The sequence below is a fragment of the Hypanus sabinus genome, chromosome 17 (assembly GCF_030144855.1).
Source record: "Hypanus sabinus isolate sHypSab1 chromosome 17, sHypSab1.hap1, whole genome shotgun sequence".
In the NCBI taxonomy this organism is placed as follows: domain Eukaryota; kingdom Metazoa; phylum Chordata; class Chondrichthyes; order Myliobatiformes; family Dasyatidae; genus Hypanus; species Hypanus sabinus.
In genome coordinates this window covers 30,741,492-30,762,368 of record NC_082722.1, presented here as the reverse complement: position 1 = coordinate 30,762,368, position 20,877 = coordinate 30,741,492, and the positions used below count along the sequence as shown (strand labels likewise).

The following is a 20,877-nucleotide window of genomic DNA, read 5'->3' as shown; positions in this document are numbered from 1 at the left end:
TTGATTGGAGGAAATTTGGGATGTAATGGCTCTCCCACATGCCAGCTTATGTTGCCTTCTCAGGTGACAGAGAACACTGGGCTGGGAGATACCATCGACAATCATGGGCAAGTTATTCAGCAAATCTTGTAGAGGCTCTGCACAACAGTGCTGGTATTACAAATAAGACACTGTGTATGGCAATGAGTGGGGTTCAAGTCTAATGGGCTTTTTTGACGTGACCTTGGCAAGTTTTTCTGTTGTTGGAACTTCAGTCAGTGAATCAACTGGAGACTTTTAACAATTTCGATGTCCTTCATAGATATAAAAATAAAATTTGTCATAGAAATCCAATCTATGACCTGTTCATGCTGCCAGTTTATATTTGTTTGTTCCCCTTAAGTTTTTGGTTGATAGTGACTTGGGAAAGCATGTAGGACATGAGTGAGAAGCTCAATATACAAGGAGAAGGCGGGGGGAGGGGGCTTTGATTAAACATGGGATATAAAGCATTGCTTCACCTATATATACTTTTAATCTCTTTCTTGCATTTTGTGTCATACCAGCAATCCAGGTGTACTGTGGCTGATGAGATGGTTGGTCTTCTCTCTGAATCACTGTTTTCAGCCTAGTTAAAGAAATCTGTTCGGGTCAGAGTAGACAGAAAGTGTATTAATCTGAAACTTCATCCAAGGGGAAATGTCTCAAATGATGAATGTCTCTGATGTTGCATTGTCAAGCTGGGCTAGGTGATCAGGTATGTTTTATAGCTTGAAACCACAACCAGCTGACTCAAAACAAACATGTCACTTAGTCACAGCACTGAAGTCAAGATATTATGATAGCAACTACACTGCTGAAGTGCCTTTAACCTGAAACCACACTTGCTTCTCTTTTCACAGATGCTTCCTTACCTTCAGTGTTTCCAGCATCTGTATGTCTCTGATTTTACTTTCCTATTAAATTCACTGCCACTTCTCTTCCTAGAATGCCAGTTTTGAGTTTCTGCTCTGCTCTAGCAAAGGGACTTGAACTTGAAACATTAGCTCTATTTCTGTTTCTAAATCCTAAACTGCTCTCTGGAATGCCTCTTTCCTCTGAATAAACCCTTGTTTCAGGCAGAGCAGTTCCCACAGAGGGAATCTCAGGGATAGTCACATTCTGGCATCTTCTGTCTTATGACCATGATAACTAACTGGGTTAACTCTCACGCTAGTCAAAAGAATTGCTGGCTGGTGGTGTAGTAGCATCCGCACTGGACTTCGAAGCGAGGGGTTCCAGGTTCAGATCCAGCTGACTCCTAATATGCTCTCCATCTGTGCTGGGCTCAGTGTTGAGCTAGCAACCCCACCTTGTAAAAAACAGACAAGCTGCTGCCCGATGCAGCACAAGGTGTGGAAAGGAACACCATATCCAAAAGAATCTTTGGGTAAATTTTCCAGAACAAAGAGACCAATCTTTGTGGACTATGCTCATATCATTTCCCAGCTAATTCAAACTCACTCCTGTTGACAATTTCTTCATCTATTTTCTCCCTCTTTTACTGGTCAAGATGCCCTTTAAATGCATCTATTAATCATGTTGGAAATTTAGTCAAGCAATTGTCATGAGCTTAAACTTCTGATGGGGCTTGGTGCCCTTTGCAACTGTAGCTATTTAAGCCAATGAAAACTGCTCAACACTTAATATTGCCCATAATTCAGGCTGATCTGCTCCAGCACATTTTCAATACCCACTAGAAAAAGCCCGACACCAGTGTTGTCAGCTCAATGAACAAATATCTCTTGATATTATTAAAAAAACCACAAAGTGATTAAAGGTGTGAGGCATGGAACTGTTTACCACCAGATCAATTAGTAATCTTAAAAAAAACACAAACCAAACCAAGAAATAGTCTTTAGTTTTACACTCTTATTTTCAATTTCTCATCTAGGAGTTCAATTGGTATTTTAAAGGACACAGCTGTTGAGTATGGTGTGAAATTAAGATTGACCATTAGCAATTTTCAATAAAGCTAAACTTCCAGGAAAGATAATGACTCATGTGGTGATATTAATTTTCATTTTAATTCTGTAGACACATCAGCAACATTCATGATTAAGACCGCAGATATCAAAAACAAATAGAAACAACTGAAGTACAAATAATTATTTTGTCCTGTTGAACAAGAGTGGTGTCACCAAATAACATCAATGCAAGTCCAGCCAAGCAGGAAGTTCTAAAACATGCAATGATTTTTGTCACCTCATTGAACTAGATTAAATAAGACATTTTGATACTATTAGCCAACTATCAATCATTATTTAAAAAAACACATATCTTCAATAGAAAGTTGACAATAAAAATCTACAATGGAATTCACAGGAAAGTAGAGCCAGACATTGCTTACAGTTCTTGAGGGGCAGCCACATATCATTGGCTGCTGCTGTACTCAGAATCGACGAGTATCTTGGATACAGATTTACTTCAAGCAAATGACTTTTGGCTGCAAGATTAAAGTTATGGCTTCATGTTGCTGAGCCGGATGTCACGTTCCAGCTCAAACTGCCGGTGATCAACTCTATCCAAGAAAGCTTTCCGTTCAATGTACCTGCAGGAGAAATAGTGGCAGATTAGAATCAGAATCAGGTTTAATATCACTGACTTATGCCATGAACCTTGCTGTTTTTCAGCAGCAGCACACAGCATACATAAAAAACTATAAATTACAATAAGAAATGTGTATTAAAAGTTAAGTAAGTACTGCAAAAATGGAGAGATGTTGTTCATGGGTTGGCTTATTGTTCAGAAATCTGATGGCAGAGAGGAAAGAAACTGTTCCTAAGATGTTGTGTATGTGTCTTCAGGCTCCTGTACCTTCTCCCTGCTGGTAATTAATAAATTTAAATTAAAGAAAAAAACAGCAAAGTCAGGTTTAATAAGATTCAAATGCAAGATTTGGATAGCAAATAAAAAAGTGTAGAAGCAACAGAAGATGCTGAAAACGCACAGCAAGTCTGAGAGCATGTAATACCTCCCATTCTGTCTACACTCATGGCATACACTGGATGTCTCATATGATACCATTGTATTTCAATTTCCAATATGCATAACATTCTTATTAAATCACACAAATAAATATATTTGTAAACCGTATTACTTCAATAGGGCAATTGCTAAAGCAGTTGACAATTTCTCAAAGTAATTAATCATTTTAATTTTAAAAAATTAGTTACAGCTTGATACATCTTACAATAGGTCATACAATAGACAAGAATGAGCAGGCAATATAATATGAAACCCCTCTCTCCTTTATGCAGTCAAAGTTCAAAGTACATTGAGATTTATAAAACCTTGAGATTTGTCTCTTCAGGCAGCCACGAAACTAAGAAACCCAATAGAACCATTAAAAACAAAAGAAGATCGTCAAACACCCAACGTGTAGAGAGAGGAAACAAAATGGTGCAGACAATAAAAGCAAACAAACAGCATTCCGAACTGAAGTTCACAAAGCCAGGCATCACTGCAGCCGATCCACAAGTCCGCTTGTGCAGGCCACATCTGGGAGACACTAAGCAGAAGGGCAGTTACACCTGAATTGGGGTCTTATCCATTCCCATATGAGCACTTACATATTTATACAGTAAATTTCTAGGTGACCTGTACCAGCAACAATCCACTCCCTAAAGATGCAAACCCTACTCAAACTAAGTAATTAGGTTTATACCATTCCTTAATTGACAGCACTTAGTATAGGATCTTCCTTTCTTTCACAGTGTGGATAGCTTCTCAGATAAACCAAGTGCCAAGACTGACAGCTACAACATTGAATGTAAAGTTCTAAAACGTTTTTTTCCTCAGCTAGTGGCTTCTTGCTTTGGTTGGAGTTGACCTGGATTCAGAAATCAGGATGTTAAAATCACTTCAGCTTTTAACTCGGAAGTGAAATTGGTTTATGATTGTCACGTCCCATGATAGAGTGAAAAGACTTGACTTACATACTGTTAATATAGATCAAATCATTACAGTACATTGAGATAGAACAGAGTAAAACAATAACAATACAAAATAAGTGTTCCACTCGCAGAGAAACTGCAGTGCAGATAAACAATAAGGTGCAAGATAACAAGATAGAATATGACGTAATGAGTTCAATGTATCATACTAGGGAACTATTTAATAGTCTTATTACATGTTTTAATGCTTTTGTATCTTCTGCCCAATGGCAGAGGGAAGAAGAGAGAACATCTATGGTGGGTGGGATCTTTGAAAATGCTGGCTGCTTTACTGAGGCAGCAAAAAGTGTAACAGAGTCTTTGGAAGGGAGGCTGGGTTCCATGACGTGCTGAGCAGTTTCTTGCAGTCACAGAGTAGTTGCCATACCAATCCATTATGGTATGAATCTGACAGGATTGTTTCTACAGCGTATCATGGACCTGCCAGATTTCTTTCACTTTCTGAGGAAGTAGAAATGTTGGTGAGCTTTCATGGCACACGTGGTTGGACCAGGACAGGCTATTGATGATGTTTGCACTTTGGAAAATGAACCTCTCAACCCTTTCAATCTCAGCACAGTTGCTGAAGATGAGCAAGGGCATTGTCCCCATTCCTGAAGTCAAAAACCAGCTCTTTTGTTTTGTTGACATTTGGGAAAGGTTGTTGTCATGACACCATGTTCCTAAGCTCTCAATCTCCTTCCTATATTCCAGCATTCCAATTCATTGTTATTTGAGAAAACTGCCCATTGCGGTGGCATCATCTGTAAATTTGTACAGAGTTAGAGCAAATTCTGTGCACGCAGTCATGAGTATACAGGGAATAGAGTAGGGGGATGAGGACACAACCTTGCAGAGCACCAGTGTTTAGAATAATTGTGGGGTATTTTGCGTATCTGTTGCTGCAATGTCCGTCACACAGAATTATTCCACCCTCTGAAATGGAAACTTGGCCTCGGTTAATCTACATTTCCAAATTACTTCTTTTAACCTTTATCTGCCAAGGCATTAATTCACGCTATGAGACAGGTGGCCTTTAACTGGGGACTGTAATTCCAACTGGCTTCGTGGCAGCGGCTGGAGCAGTAATATGCAATGGGAATGCCTGTTAACTTTTTCCTGCTAATCCACAAACAGATTAATGTTCTCCGTACCATCCTCACCGGCTGTCCTGCAGAGTTTAGCTAAATTATCTGGACCAGGGAATGACCCTGAAATATTCCTGATGTGCAGAACCCAAATGGCACACCACACTCTGCATTTACCCACTGAGAACCATTTAGCTTCACTTTATAGAACGATCAAACTCAGTCTGTCACATAGGGAATGCCTATCAGGCAACATTCTAGTAAGGTGTGGCTTTTAAAGCAAAATATTCATGAGGTAGACTGTGATTCAACGAGCAGGAAAGAATATATTGTGAAGCAGCATTGTGGGAGATTGTGGCTATTTGCCAGTCATTGCACATGCACAGTAATTAACACATTTTACAGCCACTTCTTTTAAAAAAACACACACAAAAATACCATTATTCCCAGTATTCAATGCATGTATTGTGTTATTAATATTTTTGTGCAGAAAATAATCAGTTCACCTTTAGCCCTGCAGGAACTGATCTCTGCAGACTTGAGATTTTAGCTACGAGAGAAGAATGCTCAAAACGGTATACTGGCAAAGAAAGAACTCAACCAAACACTATGACCTCCTGGTGAGTTAATTAAAGGAACATCAGATGATAACAGCAGAATGAACACAAAAAAAGAGGTCCAGCAGGTCAAACAGGGGTTGCACTGTGTACTTAATAAGAACTGACATAAAATTAGGAGGATGTTTTAATTCATTGAAACGAGATTCTACCTTTGGTTAAGAAAAATCTGATTCTAAACTGGAATTATTTTGTATTGAATGCTTTTTTTTAAATACAGAAAGAAATCTCAAATATATGGAAATGAGGAATATGCTCACTACAATAGACTCTTCAGAAAATTTGCCTAATTTATCTTTTCCATATCCTTATTTAGTTTTTCACTGAAACAGATTACATAACCAAAATGCAACCACTGTCTTTTTGTTCAAGAGGCTGCATACAGGCCTCATAGAACATTATTCAACATCACACCACACAGATTAAAACCAAATGCCCAAAGAAAAAACTGATGCACAAAAGAAGTTGCTTTCGTAGAGGCTTAAATAGCATTCTTAAAGCATTGCGTGCAATTTTGACTGCCATACAATAGGGGGGTGTGGTTAAGCTTGAGAGGGTGCAGAGGATATTCACTGTGATATTACCTAGACTGGAGGACTTCAGTTACAAGGAGAGCTTGGATGGACTGTCTTTGTTATAACACCGTAAGACATAGGATCAGCTTGTCTTCATATGAAAAGCCGTTCTAGCCTGGAATCATTTGCATGAACCTCCTTTGAACCCGCTCCCATTTCAACACATTCTTTCTAAGATAAGGGGGCCCAAACTGCTCACAATACCCCAAGTGAGGTCTCACCAGTGCTTTATAAAATCTCAACATTACATCCTTGCTTTTACATTCTAGTTCTCTTGGAATGAATGCTAACATCACATTTGCTTTCCTCACCACAGACTCAACCTTTAGGGAATCCTGCACCAGCACTCCAAATCCCTTTGCACCTCAGTTTTTTGTATTTTCTCTCCATTTAGAAAATAGTCCACCTTTTCATTTCTTCTACCAAAGTGCATGGCCATACACTTCCCAACACTGTATTCCATCTGCCATTTCTTTGTGCATTCTCCTAATCTGTCTGAGTCTGTTTGTAGCCTCTTTACTTCCTCATAGCTACCTGCCCCTTCACCTACCTTCATATCATCTGCTAACTTTGCAACAAAGTCATCAATTCCATCTTCCAAATCATTAATAGACAATACACAATAGGTGCAGAAGTAGACCATTCGGCCCCTCGAGTCTGCACCGCCATTCTGAGATCATGGCTGATCATTCACTATCAATACCCAGTCCCTGCCTTGTCCCCATATCCCTTGATTCCCCTATCCATCAGATATCTATCCAGCTCCTTCTTGAAAGCATCCAGAGAATTGGCCTCCACCGTCTTCCGAGGCAGTGCATTCCACACCTCCACAACTCTCTGGGAGAAGAAGCTCTTCCTCAACTCTGTTTTAAATAACTGACCTCTTATTCTCAATCCATGCCCTCTGGTACTGGACTCTCCCAACATCTGGAACATATTTCCTGCCTCAATCCTATCAAATCCTTTAATTATCTTAAACGTTTCAATCAGATCTCCTCTCAATCTCCTCAATTCCAGCGTGTACAAGCCCAATCCCTCCAATCTCTCTGCGTAAGACAGCCCTGCCATCCCAGGAATCAACCTAGTGAATCTACACTGCACTTCCTCAATTGCCAGAATGTCCTTCCTTAAACCTGGAGACCAAAACTGTACACAATATTCCAGGTGTGGTCTCACCAGGGCCCTGTAAAAATGCAAAAGAACATCCTTGCTCTTGTATTCAATTCCCCTTGTAACAAAGGCCAACATTCCATTTGCCCTCTTCACTGCCTGTTGCACTTGCTCATTCACCTTCATTGACTGGTGAACTAGGACTCCTAGGTCTCTTTGCATTTCTCCCTTACCTAACTCGACACCGTTCAGACAATACTCTGCCCTCTTGTTCCTGCTTCCAAAGTGGATAACTTCACATTTATTCACATTGAATGACATCTGCCAAGTATCTGCCCACTCACTCAGCCTATCCAAGTCTCCCTGTATTCTCCTAACGTCCTCTTCGCATGTCACACTACCACCCAGTTTAGTATCGTCAGCAAACTTGCTGATATAGTTTTCAATGCCCTCATCTAAATCATTGACATAAATCGTAAAGAGCTGTGGTCCCAATACAGAGCCCTGTGGTACCCCACTAGTCACCTCCAGCCAGTCTGAGAAACACCCATTCACTGCTACCCTTTGCTTTCTATCTGCCAACCAGTTTTCTATCCATGTTGAAACCCTGCCCCCAATGCCATGAGCTCTGATTTTACTCACCAATCTCCTATGTGGCACCTTATCGAATGCCTTCTGAAAATCTAGGTACACAACTTCTACTGGCTTACCCTCATCTAACATCCTTGTTACACCCTCAAAAAACTCCAACAGATTAGTCAAACATGATTTGCCCTTGGTAAACCCATGCTGGCTCGGCCTAATCCTATTTCTGCCATCTAGATGTGCCACTATTTCGTCCTTAATAATGGACTCAAGCATCTTCCCCACGACTGACGTTAGGCTAACAGGGCGATAGTTCTCCGTTTTCTCCTTCCCTCCCTTCTTGAAAAGTGGGACAACATTAGCCACTCTCCAATCTTCAGGAACTGATCCTGAATCTAAGGAACATTGGAAAATGATTACCAATGCATCCGCAATTTCCTGAGCCACCTCTTTTAGAACCCTCGGATGCAGACCATCTGGACCCGGGGATTTATTAGCCTTCAGTCCTACCAGTCTACTCATCACAGTTTCTTTCCTAATGTCAATCTGTCTCAATTCCTCTGATATCTTATGACCCTGGCCCATCCATACATCTGGGAGATTGCTTGTGTCCTCCCTGGTGAAGACAGATCTAAAGTATGCATTAAATTCTGTTGCCATTTCCCTGTTTCCCATAACAATTTCTCCCAATTCATTCTTCAAGGGGCCAACATTGTTCTTAACTATCTTCTTTCTCTTCACATAGCTAAAAAAGCTTTTGCTATCCCCTTTTATATTCCTGGCTAGACTGAGCTCATACCTGATTTTTTCTCTCTGTATTGCTTTTTTAGTTAAGATCTGCTGTTCCTTAAAACTTTCCCAATCATCTGTATTCCCACTCATCTTAGCCCTGTCATACTTCTTTTTCTTTAATGCTATACAATCTCTGACTTCCTTTGTCAACCACTGTGGCCCCTTCCCCCTCTTTGAATCCTTCCTTCTCATTGGAATGAACTGCATTTGCATCTTTTGTATTATGCCCAAGAATATCTGCCACTGCTGATCCACTGTCTTTCCTGCCAAGGCATCCGCCCATTTAACTTTGGCCAGCTCATCCCTCATGGCTCCGTAGTCTCCTTTATTTAATTGCAACACTGACACCTCTGATCTGCCCCTATCCCTCTCAAATTGTAGATAAAAACTTATCATGTTATGATCACTACTTCCTAATGGCTCCTTTACTTCAAGATCACTTATCAATTCCTGTTCATTACACATCACCAAGTCCAAAATAGCCTCGTTCCTTTTTGGCTCAAGCACAAGCTGTTCCAAAAATACATCCCTTAGACACTCCACAAACTCCCTATCCTGGGGTCCAGCACCTACCTGATTCTCCCAGTCCACCTGCATGTTGAAATCTCCCATAACGACTGCATTACCTTTAGCACATGCCAATGTTAACTCCCTAATCAACTTGTACCCAATATCCACGCTACTGTTTGGGGGCCTGTACACAACACCCATTAGGGTCTTTTTACCCTTACTGTTCCTCAGCTCAATCCACACAGACTCTACTTCCCCTGTTCCCAAGTCACCTCTTGTTAAGGACTGAATCTCATTCCTCACCAACAGGGCCACCCCACCCCCTCTTCCCATATTTCTGTCTTTTCGATAGCACGTATACCCTGGTCCACTCAATTCCCAGGCCTGATCCCCTTGCAGCCATGTCTCCGTTATCCCAACAATATCGTAGTTCCCCATTTTCATCTGAGCTTCAAGCTCATCTGTCTTATTTCTGACACTACGCGCATTCAAGTATAGAATTCTTAGCCCATTCCTCCTCTCTTTGCTTAAAACACTGTCTACTGTACCTAACCCAGCTCCTTGAACTTCCATCGGGCAAATTGCACCCTGAATTTTGATGACCTTCTCAAGATCACCCAAACCTTGTACACATTTAACCCCATGCACCTTCTGACCAACCCTCTGGATCTGGATCCCTGCCCCCTGCACATCTAGTTTAAACCCCCCCGAGCAGCACTGGCAAATACTCCTGCAAGAATGTTAGTACCCCTCCGGTTCAGATGTAGACCATCCCTTCGAAACAGATCCCAATGTCCCTGGAACAAAGACCAATTATCCAAAAACCTGAACTCTTCCTTCCTGCACCATGCTCTCAGCCTCGTATTAATGTGCATAATCATTCTATTCTTCGCCTCACTCGCACGTGGCACAGGTAGCAATCCCGAGATTGTCACCCTGGAGGTCCTGCCTTTCAGCTTCACTCCTAACTCCCTGAACTCTCTAAGCAGGACCCCCTCACTCACCTTACCTACATCATTGGTCCCTACATGGACCACTACATCTGGGTTCATGCCCTCGCTCTCAAGAATAGCCTGCACCCGATCTGAGATGTCCCGGACCCTGGCACCAGGGAGGCAACATACCATCCGAGACTCCCGATCTGCCCCACAAAATCTCCTATCTGCCCCCCTAACTATTGAGTCCCCTAAAACTATCGCTCTCTTCTCTTCCCTCCTCCCCTTTCTAGTTGAGGGTTCAACCTCTGTGCCAGAGGCAGGACCACTACAACTCATTCCTGGTAGGTCATCCCCATCAACAGTATCCAGTACGGTATACTTATTGTTAATGGGAATGGCCGCAGGGGTGCTCTGCTCTCTCTGCCTGCTCCCCCTGCCTCTCATTAATGCATAATGTAAAAAGAATCAGTCCCAACACAGACCCCTGTGGAACACCACTAGTCACTGGCAGCCAACCAGAAAAAGCTCCCTTTATTCCCACTCTTTGCCTTTTGCCAATCAACGATGGCTTTATCCATGCAAGAGTTTTCCCTGTAATACCACAGGCTTGTACTTCGTTAAGCAACCTCATGTATGGCACCTTGTCAAAGACCTTCTGAAAATCCAAATACACAACATCTACCAATTCTCTTTTGTCTATCCTGCTTGTTATTTCTTCAAAGGATTCCAACTGAATTGTCAAGCAAAATTTTCCCTTGAGGAAAGCATGCTATGAACCCACATCCTTAACAACCAACTCCAACATCTTCCCAACAACTGAGGTCAGGCTAACTGGCCTATAATTTCTATTCTTCTGCCTCTCTCACTTCTTCTGGAACTATTCTTGAAAGATCATTATTAATGCCACCATAATCTCTTCAGCCACCCCTTTCTATGCACTCTTGCCTCTCTTTTTCACTTCATGTATCCGAAGAACCTTGTGGTTCCTCTGTAGTATCACTGGCTAGCTTACTTTCGTATTGCATCTTTACTTTCTTAAAGACTATTTAGTTGCCTTCTCTTGATATTTGAAAGATTCTCCATCCTCTAACTTCCCTCTAATTTTTGCTCCACTATGTGCCCTCCCTTCGGCATTTATGATGGCTTTAATTTCTCTTGTTAGCCATGGTTGTGTCATCTTGCCTTCAGATTATTTCTCCCTCTTTGGGATGTATATATCCTGCGGCTTCCGTATTGCTTCCAGAAATTCCAGCCATTCAAAATGCCAACATTCTACCACCATCCCTGCCAGTGTTCTTCTCCAATCATTTCTGGCCATCTTCTCTCTCATGTCTCTGTAATTCCCTTTACTCCACTGATACATTTAACTTTAGCTTCTATTTCTCAAAATTCAGGGTGAATATGATATTATCATCACTTGCCGCAAAGGGTTATTTTACTTTAAGTTCTCTAATCAATTCCTGTCAATTGCAAACATCCAGTCCAGAATAGCTAATCCCCTGCTGAGCTCAACCACAAGCTGCTCTACAAAGCCATTTTACAGGCATTCTAGAAATTCCCCTCTTGGAATCCAGCACCAACCTGATTTTCCCAATCCACTTGCAAATTGAAATTCCCTATGACTATCGTAGCATTGCCTCTTTGGCATGCATTTTCTATCTCCCATAGTGATTTATATGCTATATCCTTACAACTGTTTGAGGTTCTATATATAACTCCCATCAGGGTCTTTTTATCCTTGCAGTTCCCTAGCTCTATCGACAATGATTCAACACCTTGCAACCCTATGTCACTCCTTTCTAATGAGATGATTTAATTTTTTAACCAACACAGCTACATTACCCCCTCTGTCTTCCTGCCCGTCCTTTCAATACAATGTGTATCCATGGGCATTAAGCTCCCAGCTATTATCCCAAGCATTCATCTGCCAAATCATTCTATTCTTATGCTCACTGGCACATGGTACAAGTAGCAATCCAGGGATTACTGCCCTGGAGGTCCTGCTTCTCAACTTTCTACCTTGCTTCCTAAAGTTTCCCTTCAGAACCTCGTCACCTTACCTACCTACGTCACTGGTGCCCACCATCACCCTTGAGAATGCCATGGACCCAAACTGAGACGTCCCTGATTCTGACACCAGGGAGGCAATATACCATTCAGTTGTCTCTATCGTGCCCACAAAACCTTGTTTCTGCTCCTCTAAGGATTCTCCTATCAACACCACACTCCTCTTCACTTCTCTGCTCTTCTGAGCCACAGCACCAGACTCACTATGGCTGCCCCCGGTTAGGTCGTCCCCCTCAACAGTATCTAAAGGTGTATACTTATTATTGAGGGGAATGGACACAGGTTTACTTTGCACTGGCTGCACATTTCTCCTCCTTTCCCTGACAGTCACCCACAGTCATCACTGGGGCAACGGTGACAAGAGGGTGACCCGATAGAAATTTAGAAATTTACAAGCATGAATCCTTTTCCTGTGGTACAGTTATCAAAAACAAGAGGGTGTTGGTGGGAGAGGAAGGAGTTTTACAGGGGACTTGAGGGAAAGGTATTTTTTAAAACTCTACAGAATTGTTGACAGCTTAACTTTGCTGCCAATGGTGGTGGTTCAAACAGATACAATCACTCTGTTTAAGAGACATTTCGATAGGCAATTTAATAGGCAAGGCATAGAAGGACATGGAACTAATGCAAATAAATGGAATTAGTGTAGCTGGGCAAAAAGACTGGCATGAAACTGATGGACTTTAAGACCCATTTCTGCAATATATATATATATACAATTCACTGGCTTTCTCTGGAGCAGGCCAATCCTGGATTTACTTGAAATGGTCTCATCTCCTATGCTTGTTACTGTACCTAGGTACACTTTCACGGCATTAAAGAGATTAATGGAACTCCGACTTCTTTCAACTGATGCAGAGATTTGTTTTTATTTGAGTAATTTCAAAAGTTAACAATGTGATAGATATTTTTGACTAAACTGTGCTTCACAATCCCAGAATTATAACACAGCTGCTGTAAAACATTAATTATAACAATCAATTCTCCAGTCTGATATATTTTGCACAGTCTCAGACCCACAGCTGTCGCAAAATCTTTATTTTGTTTCACGCAGTATAAAACTATTCCCAACTCAGAAGAGTGGTTAGGGAGATATTTCTTCTCTCGATCTTTGCTGTTATATTAATACTGGGGTTAGAGCAATACCATTGTGGCCTCCTTCTGAAGTGTCCTACAGCAGAGAAGCAGGGTATTCAGACCACGAAGGTTATGCTGCACCCATTTATAAATATGCCTTACCCTAATCCATTTTATCGGCTTCCACTACTAATTTTATGGCAATTCACCTTCCAATCTGCTCACTTTTTGGAGAAACTGGGGTATGTCCACTGGTCACAGGAAGAATGTGTAAACTCTACACAGAAAGGAGACCCACACGTCGTGTGGCTGGATCTTGTGAACGCCTATCGATCTGTGCCTCAACTTTGTGATGGAGTCCTTTTACATTCTCGACTGCATTAGAGGGCTGGGTTCCGATTACATGCAGGACTTGGCTGGGTGAAGGCAGCATGTTTTTGGTCCAAGGCCTCGAAGAAAGAGAGGAAAGCCATGGTGGTGGAGGAGGTGACAAGTACAGAGCAGGAGCACTACAGGGTGACGACAGGGGCACACGGCCACCAGGGAAGAACAACAACATGGGAGGCCACCATCAGAAGGTCATTCAGCTGGTCTGACCTTTGCAAGGTCCCACAGGCCAGAAACAGCTTCCTCATCAGTGCAACCTATGATATCTTGTCCTGGCCCGAAATCTGGTTTGGCAGTGAGGGTGACTGCCCCTTGTTTGATACCACCAATGCTAACCCTTAACATATCCTGGCAGGATGCAAGACTGCACTGTCCCAAGGACACTAAAGAAACTGGCAGAAATCTTAGAGACTTGCAGTAGGATGCGAGAAACCCCCTTTCCACAGCAGGATGACAACTTATCTCTTTTGTTAAAGCTGGTAAGAGTGCTGAATGCATCTGTCCAAGACCTCCTTCAGGACTCCTCTCCCCAGGCAGGGAGCAGAGTATGACGGCAGTTCGCAGTATACAGCTACAATTGCCCATGCAAATCACCACCACATCTCTCTGCCCGGACATAGTACTGTGGACCTCAGCTGCCAAGACAGTCCTCCTCATTGAGTTAAACATCCCGTGGGAGGAAGGAGTGAAAGCTGCCCATGAGTGGAAGAGGCTGAATTACCGAGACCTGGCAGCTGGCTGGAGGACCATCATCTACCCATAAGACTGTAAGATTTAGGAGCAGAAATAGGCCAGTTCTGCTCCGCCATTCAATTGTGGGCTGATCCACTTCATCCAACCATCCCCACTCCCCTGCTTTCACCCCAGACCGTTTGATGCCCTGGCTAATCCAGAACCGATTTATCTCTGCCTTAAATACACACAATGACTTGGCCTCCACAGCTGCTCGTGACAACATATTCCACAGACTTACCAGCCTCTGACTGAAGTAATTTCTCCACATCTCAGCTCTAAAAGGACATGCTTCAATCCTGAAGATATGCCCTCTTGTCCTAGACTCCCCCACTATGGGAAATAGCTTTGCCATTTTTAATCTGTTGTGGCCTTTTAACATTTGGAATGTTTTTATGAGATTCCCCCCTCATTCTCCTGAACTCCAGGGAATACAGCCCAAGAGCTGCCAGACATTCCTCATACAGTAAACCTCTCATTCCTGGAATCATTCTTGTGAATCTTCTCTGAACCCTTTCCAAAGTCAGTATATCCTTTCTGAATAATAAAACTGCACTCAATACTCCAAGTGTGGTCTCAAGAGTGCCTAACAGAGCCTCAACATCTTATATTCTATACGTCCAGAAATGCATTGCATTTGCCTTCTTCACAACTGACTCAACCTACAGGATAACCTTTAGGGTATCTTGCACAAGGACTCACAAGCCTCTTTGCATCTCTGCACTTTGAATTCTCTCCCCATCGAAGTAATAGTTTGCCTATTTATTTCTTCCACCAAAGTGCATGACCATACACTTTCCAACATTGTATTTCATTTGCCACTTCTTTGCCCATTCCCCTAAACAATCTAAGTCTCTCTGCAGGCTCTCTGTTTCCTCAACACAACCCGCTCCTCCACCTATCTTTTTACCATCGACAAATTTAGCCACAAATCCAATACGTAATACCATAGTCGAAATCATTGACATACATTGTAAAAAGTAACGGTCCCAACATCAACCTCTGTGGAACTCCACTGGTAACCGGCAGCCAGCCAGAATAGGATCCCTTTATTCCCACTCTCTGTTTTCTGCCGACCAGCCAATGCTCCACCCACACCAGTAACTTCCTTGTAATTCCTCATGTGTGGCACCTTGTCAAAGGCCTTCTGAAAATCCAAGTAAACCACACCTACTGCATCTCCTTTGTCAACCCTGCTTGTAATTTCCTCAAAGAATTGCAGGAGGTTTGTCAGGCAGGATTTTCCTTTCAGGAATCCATGCTGGCTTTGGCTTACCTTGTCACGTGCCTCCAGGTATGCCTTAATCTCATCCCTACCAATCGATTCCAACAACTTCCCAACCACTGATGTCAGGCTAACAGGTCTATAGTTTCCTTTCTGCTGCCTCCCACCCTTCTTAAATAGTGGAGTAACATTTGCAATTTTCCAGTCATCCGGTACAATGCCAGAATCTATAGATTCTTGAAAGATCATCATTAATGCCTCTGCAATCTCTCCAGTTACTTCCTTAAGAACCCGAGGGTGCATTCCATCAGGTCCAGGAGATTTATCCACCCTCAGACCATTAAGCTTCCTGAGCACCTTCTCAGTCGTAATTTTCACTGCACAAACCTCACTTCCCTGACACTGCTGAATGCCCGGTATACTGCAGACGTCTTCCACTGTGAAGACTGATGCAAAAGACGCATTCAGTTCTTCTGGCATCTCTGCGTCTCTCATTACAATATCTCCAGCGTCACTTTGTATTGGTCCTATATCTACCCTTGACCTTCTTTTACCCGTTATATACTTTAAAAAAAACTTTTAGTATCTTCTTTGATATTAGTCGCCAGCTTCCTCTAATAATTTGTCTTTTCCTTCTGAATGAGCTTATTAGTTTCCTTCTGCAAGTTTTTAAAAGCTTCCCAATCCTCTATCTTCCCACTAACTTTGGCTTCCTAGTATGCCTTCTCTTTTTCTTTTACTTTGGCTCTGACGTCACTTGTCAGACACAGTAGTGTCCTTCTTCCATTTGAAAATTTCTTCTTATTTGGAATATATCTGTCTTGCACTTCCCTCATTTTTTGCAGAAATTCCAGCCACTGCTGTTCTGCTGTCTTTCCTGCTAGTATCCCCTACCAATCAACTTCAGTCAGTTCCCCTCTCATGCCATAGTCATTTCCTTTGTTCTACCGACACATTAAATTTTATTTTTTCCCTCTCAAATTTCAAAGTGAACTCGATCATATTGTGATCTCTGTTCCCTAAGGGTTTCTTAATCTTAAACTCTCTTATCACCTCCGGATCATTGCACAACACCCAATCCAGCACATCTGATCCCCTAGTGGGCTCAACAACAAGCTGTTCTAAAAAGCCATCCCTTAGACATACTACAAATTCTCTCTCTTGAGGTCCAGTACTGGCCTGGTTTTCCCAATCCACTTTCATGTTAAAATCCCCAAAGATTATCATGACATTGCCTTTCTGACACGCCTTTTCTGTATCCTGCTGTAATTTGTATTCCACATCCTGGCTGCTGTTTGAAGACCTGTATACAAATGCCATTAGGGTCTTTTTGCCCTTGCCATTTCTTAACTCAACCCTTCCAATCCTTTGTCATCCCTTTCTAATGATTTAATACTATTTCCTATACACAGAGCCATACCATCCCCCCTGCCATCTAACCTATCTTTCGGACACACCATATATCCTTGGACGTTCAGCTCCCAATGGTAGTCATCCTTCAGCCAGGTTTCAGAGATGGCCACCACGTCATACTTGCCAATCTGTAGCTGAATCTCAAGGTCGTCCATTTTATTTCTTATGCTACGTGCGTTCGAATACAACACTCTCAGTCCGGTATTTGTTGCTTTCTGTTTTAACTGCACTACGTTTCTATTGCCCTGTAACTCCTCCCCCTGGCTTTGATTAAGCCTCATCTCCTGTCTGCCCTTTCTATCATCTCTGTTGCATGCTATCTTTGATTTATTTCCGTTTCCCCCTTCCTCAGACCTATCACTTCAGTTCCCATCCCCCTGGCAAATTAGCTTACTAATTTAAACCCTCCCTAACAGATCTATTAAATGTGCCTGCTAGGACATTGGACCCCTTTGGGTTCAGGTGTAAACCATCCTTTTTGTACAAGTCGTATCTCCCCCAGAAGAGGCCCCAGTGATCCAGGAATCTGAAGCCCTGCCCCCTACACCAGTCTCTCAGTCACACATTCAGCCTGATCATGCTATTCTTGCACTCGCTAGCACGTGGCACAGGCAGCAATCCAGAGATTACTACCCTGGAGGTCCTGCTTTTAAGTTTCCTACCTAACTCTCTGAATTCTCTCTTCAGGACCTCCTCCCTTTTTCTGCCTATGTCATTTGTACCAACGTGTACCAAGACCTCTGGCTGGTCACCCTCTCCCTTCAGAATACTCTGCACCCGATCGGAGACATCCCGTTTCCTGGCTCCTGGGAGGCAACACACTCTGCGGGTATCTCTATCAGGCTGACAGAACCTCCTGTCTGTTCCCCTCACTATGGAATCCCCTATGACTACCGCATTCCTCATCTGCTTCTCTCCCTTCTGCACCACGGAACTAGGCTCAGTGCCAGAGACCTGATCACCATGGCCATCCTCTGTCAAGTCACCCCCCTCAACAGTATCCAAAATGAGATAACGATTAGAGTAGGATGGCCACAGGGGTTTTCTCTACAATCCAAGCTCTTTCCCTTACTTCGCAGACCGTCACCAACTTATCTGACTTCTGCAGCCTTGGGGCGACTAAATGCCTGTAGCTCCTCTCTATCTCCTGTTCTCTTTCCCTAATAAGCTGTAGGCCATCAAGCTGCAGCTCCAGATCCCTAACACAGTCTGTCAGGAGCTGCATCTCGGTGTACCTGGTGCAGGTGTGGCCTTCTGGGAAACTGGAGGATTCCCAGGACTCCCATGACCGACACCCAGAGCAAAATACTAACCCTACTGACATGCTATCTCTCCCTCAAAAAAAAAAGCAAGGGAAAAACCAAACACACGAAGTCCACTTATCCATTTACCTTGCCGAAGCCTGAATGAGCAAAGCCTGTCGCTTCTACTCTTGCCACTGGCCTATTCCCGACAGCTGGCCGCCCCAGTTATCCCTTCAGTACTTTTACTTAGATAATCGTGCGTTGTTGCCACTGCTGATTGGCCCTGTACAATGGACAAACACCCGCGAAACTCTTGTTTTAAATCACTGCCTCTAACCTGAGAGAAGCACTCGTTCATCGAGCTCAGTTGCCGCCACCGATAGGCTCTGCACAATCCATACCCTGTGGATGGCAGGGCTTCGTCCAGGGGTAGGCAACCTACAGCCCGCAGAAGGTATTTTGACCGGCCCGCGAGCAAATATTGGGATACTATGCTTGTCCGGCCTGCGAGCAATTTTTCTTTATTCTGAGTGTTTCACATGGCCACACTGATGGACATGCACGGCGTCTTGTTGCACTGGCCCCAGATTCCATTTTGTTGCAAAACAAACACTGGTATATATGAATGATGGGAAGACAGACTACCTTATTAATATGTATTAGATGCTCTCAGTGCACGCGCAGGTTTTCAGATGGGATCGTTCACATTTGGAGCTGTTCAAACAGCGTCACTGTGTTTTAACAAGAAATCCACACTAAATATCCATATATTTACATGTGCTACAATACTTGTTGAATAACTTGCGTTTCGAAATAAAATCGAAGAAAAAAATTCCAATGGCAATGAATGCAAAACGTGGAAAGGTAGACAGAGTGCCAAAATTTCCATGACAATTGGACACTAGATTACCTTTTCATCGAGCAAGCTGGGAAACCAGTTTGCCTCATTTGCCTGGAAAATGCTGCTGTGAAGAAGATGGCAAATATCAGGCGACATTACGAGACCCGTCATAGTGGAAATTTTAACAAGTTTACTGGACAAGCAAGGAAAGATGAAGTTGAGCGAATGAAGGCTAGTTTTGGAAAACAAACGTCATTTTTTGCCAAGAAAAGCAGTGAAAATGAAGGAAATAGCCGTGCCAGCTACGAAGTCTCAAAACATATTGCAGAAAAGTATCCAAGTGGGAAGTATCCTAACTTAGTGGACCATGCAAAAAAGATGGCATCATTGTTTGGCAGCACTTATCTGTGTGAGCAATTATTTTCAGAAATGAAGCACACCAAGAGCCATTTGAGAACAAGATTGACTGATGCCCATCTGGATAATGTCTTGCTCTTGGCATCAACAAGTCTGACACCCAATATTGAGCAGCTTTCAAGCAACAGCAGCATCACATTTCACATTGACTTATCGACCGTTTGCATTAAAATTTTCTTTAATTTATTTAATTTACCACCATTCAATGCATTATGTTTATACATTTTATGTTTAAAGACTCTTTGTGTCCTTTTAATAGATTCAAAAGATGCCTTGACTGAAATAAATTGCAATTAAACTGAGTTCTTTGATTACTAACTGGCATCCATGGTTAAGCACAAATGATTTTCTAGCATGCGTTATTCATTAATCTGAGGCAATCTGAATCACAACCAGACTATGGAACAGTTTCTTCCCCCAAGCTATCAGACCCCTCAATACCCGAAGCCTGGACTGACACCTTGCCCTACTGTCCTGTTTATTATTTATTGTAATGCCTGCACTGTTTTTGTGCACTTTATGCAGTCCAGTGTAGGTCTGTAGTCTAGGGTAGCTTTCTCTGTGTTGTTTTTTTTTGTGTAGTTCAGTCTAGTTTTTGTACTGTGTCATGTAACATCATGATCCTGAAAAACGCTGTCTCATTTTTACTATGTACCGTACCAGCAGTTATGGTCGAAATGACAATAAAAGTGACTTGACTTGAAAACATAACTAGATGGATAATTCCCATATTTCAAGTTTTTATGGCATTTATCTGACCCACCGTCTGCTCATTAATATGCGATCTGGCCCAGAGAGGCCACTGCCAACCCCTGGCTTCATCGGTGCATCAATGACAAGGTTACTCTGTGATATGGCAGAGTTTGGAGTGAGGCGCTCAGGAGGGCCAGCAGAGAGTTGGCTGAAGAGGCAGAAAAGGGCAGCTTTTGGCTGTGGCTGAAGAGTAAGGACAAAAAATTGGGGGACAAGCTGTAGGGGGTGGCTGGGAGACATTCCAGCCATTGCTCCACTACCAGGAGATGTACCAGGGCTAGGGGAGTGAAACATAATGCATGATGGTCCCTGGTTGATGACCCTGCAGCTGACCTAAGGGCACTGTTGGAGGTGTGGCAGGCAGTAACGCCAAGCAGGAAACATTGTCCTGTAAATCTCACACACAGCAACAGCTCTATAAGCTATTTCTCCTACTTAATAGGTTCACTCAGATTAAAAACTCACGATTCCCTGTTTAAATTACACAATTGCTCAGAAATAGCTCTTTATCAAAAATGTTCAAAATTCCTGGATGCAACAGAAAGGTAGGTGG

At 42.7% G+C, this 20,877-nt stretch overlaps 1 protein-coding gene across 2 annotated transcripts in view; it reads right to left on the bottom strand.

Moving 5' to 3' along the window:
• Positions 1-2,026: 2,026 nt before the first annotated feature.
• The window catches only part of cfdp1 (craniofacial development protein 1), a 203,903-nt gene continuing 185,052 nt past the window's right edge, over positions 2,027-20,877 (bottom strand). For both annotated transcript variants that reach the window (XM_059992789.1, XM_059992788.1), the window contains exon 7: positions 2,027-2,569. In XM_059992789.1, the coding sequence (XP_059848772.1) occupies positions 2,479-2,569 (91 nt within the window). In that variant the 3' untranslated portion in view covers positions 2,027-2,478. The remainder of the gene's footprint in view (positions 2,570-20,877) is intronic.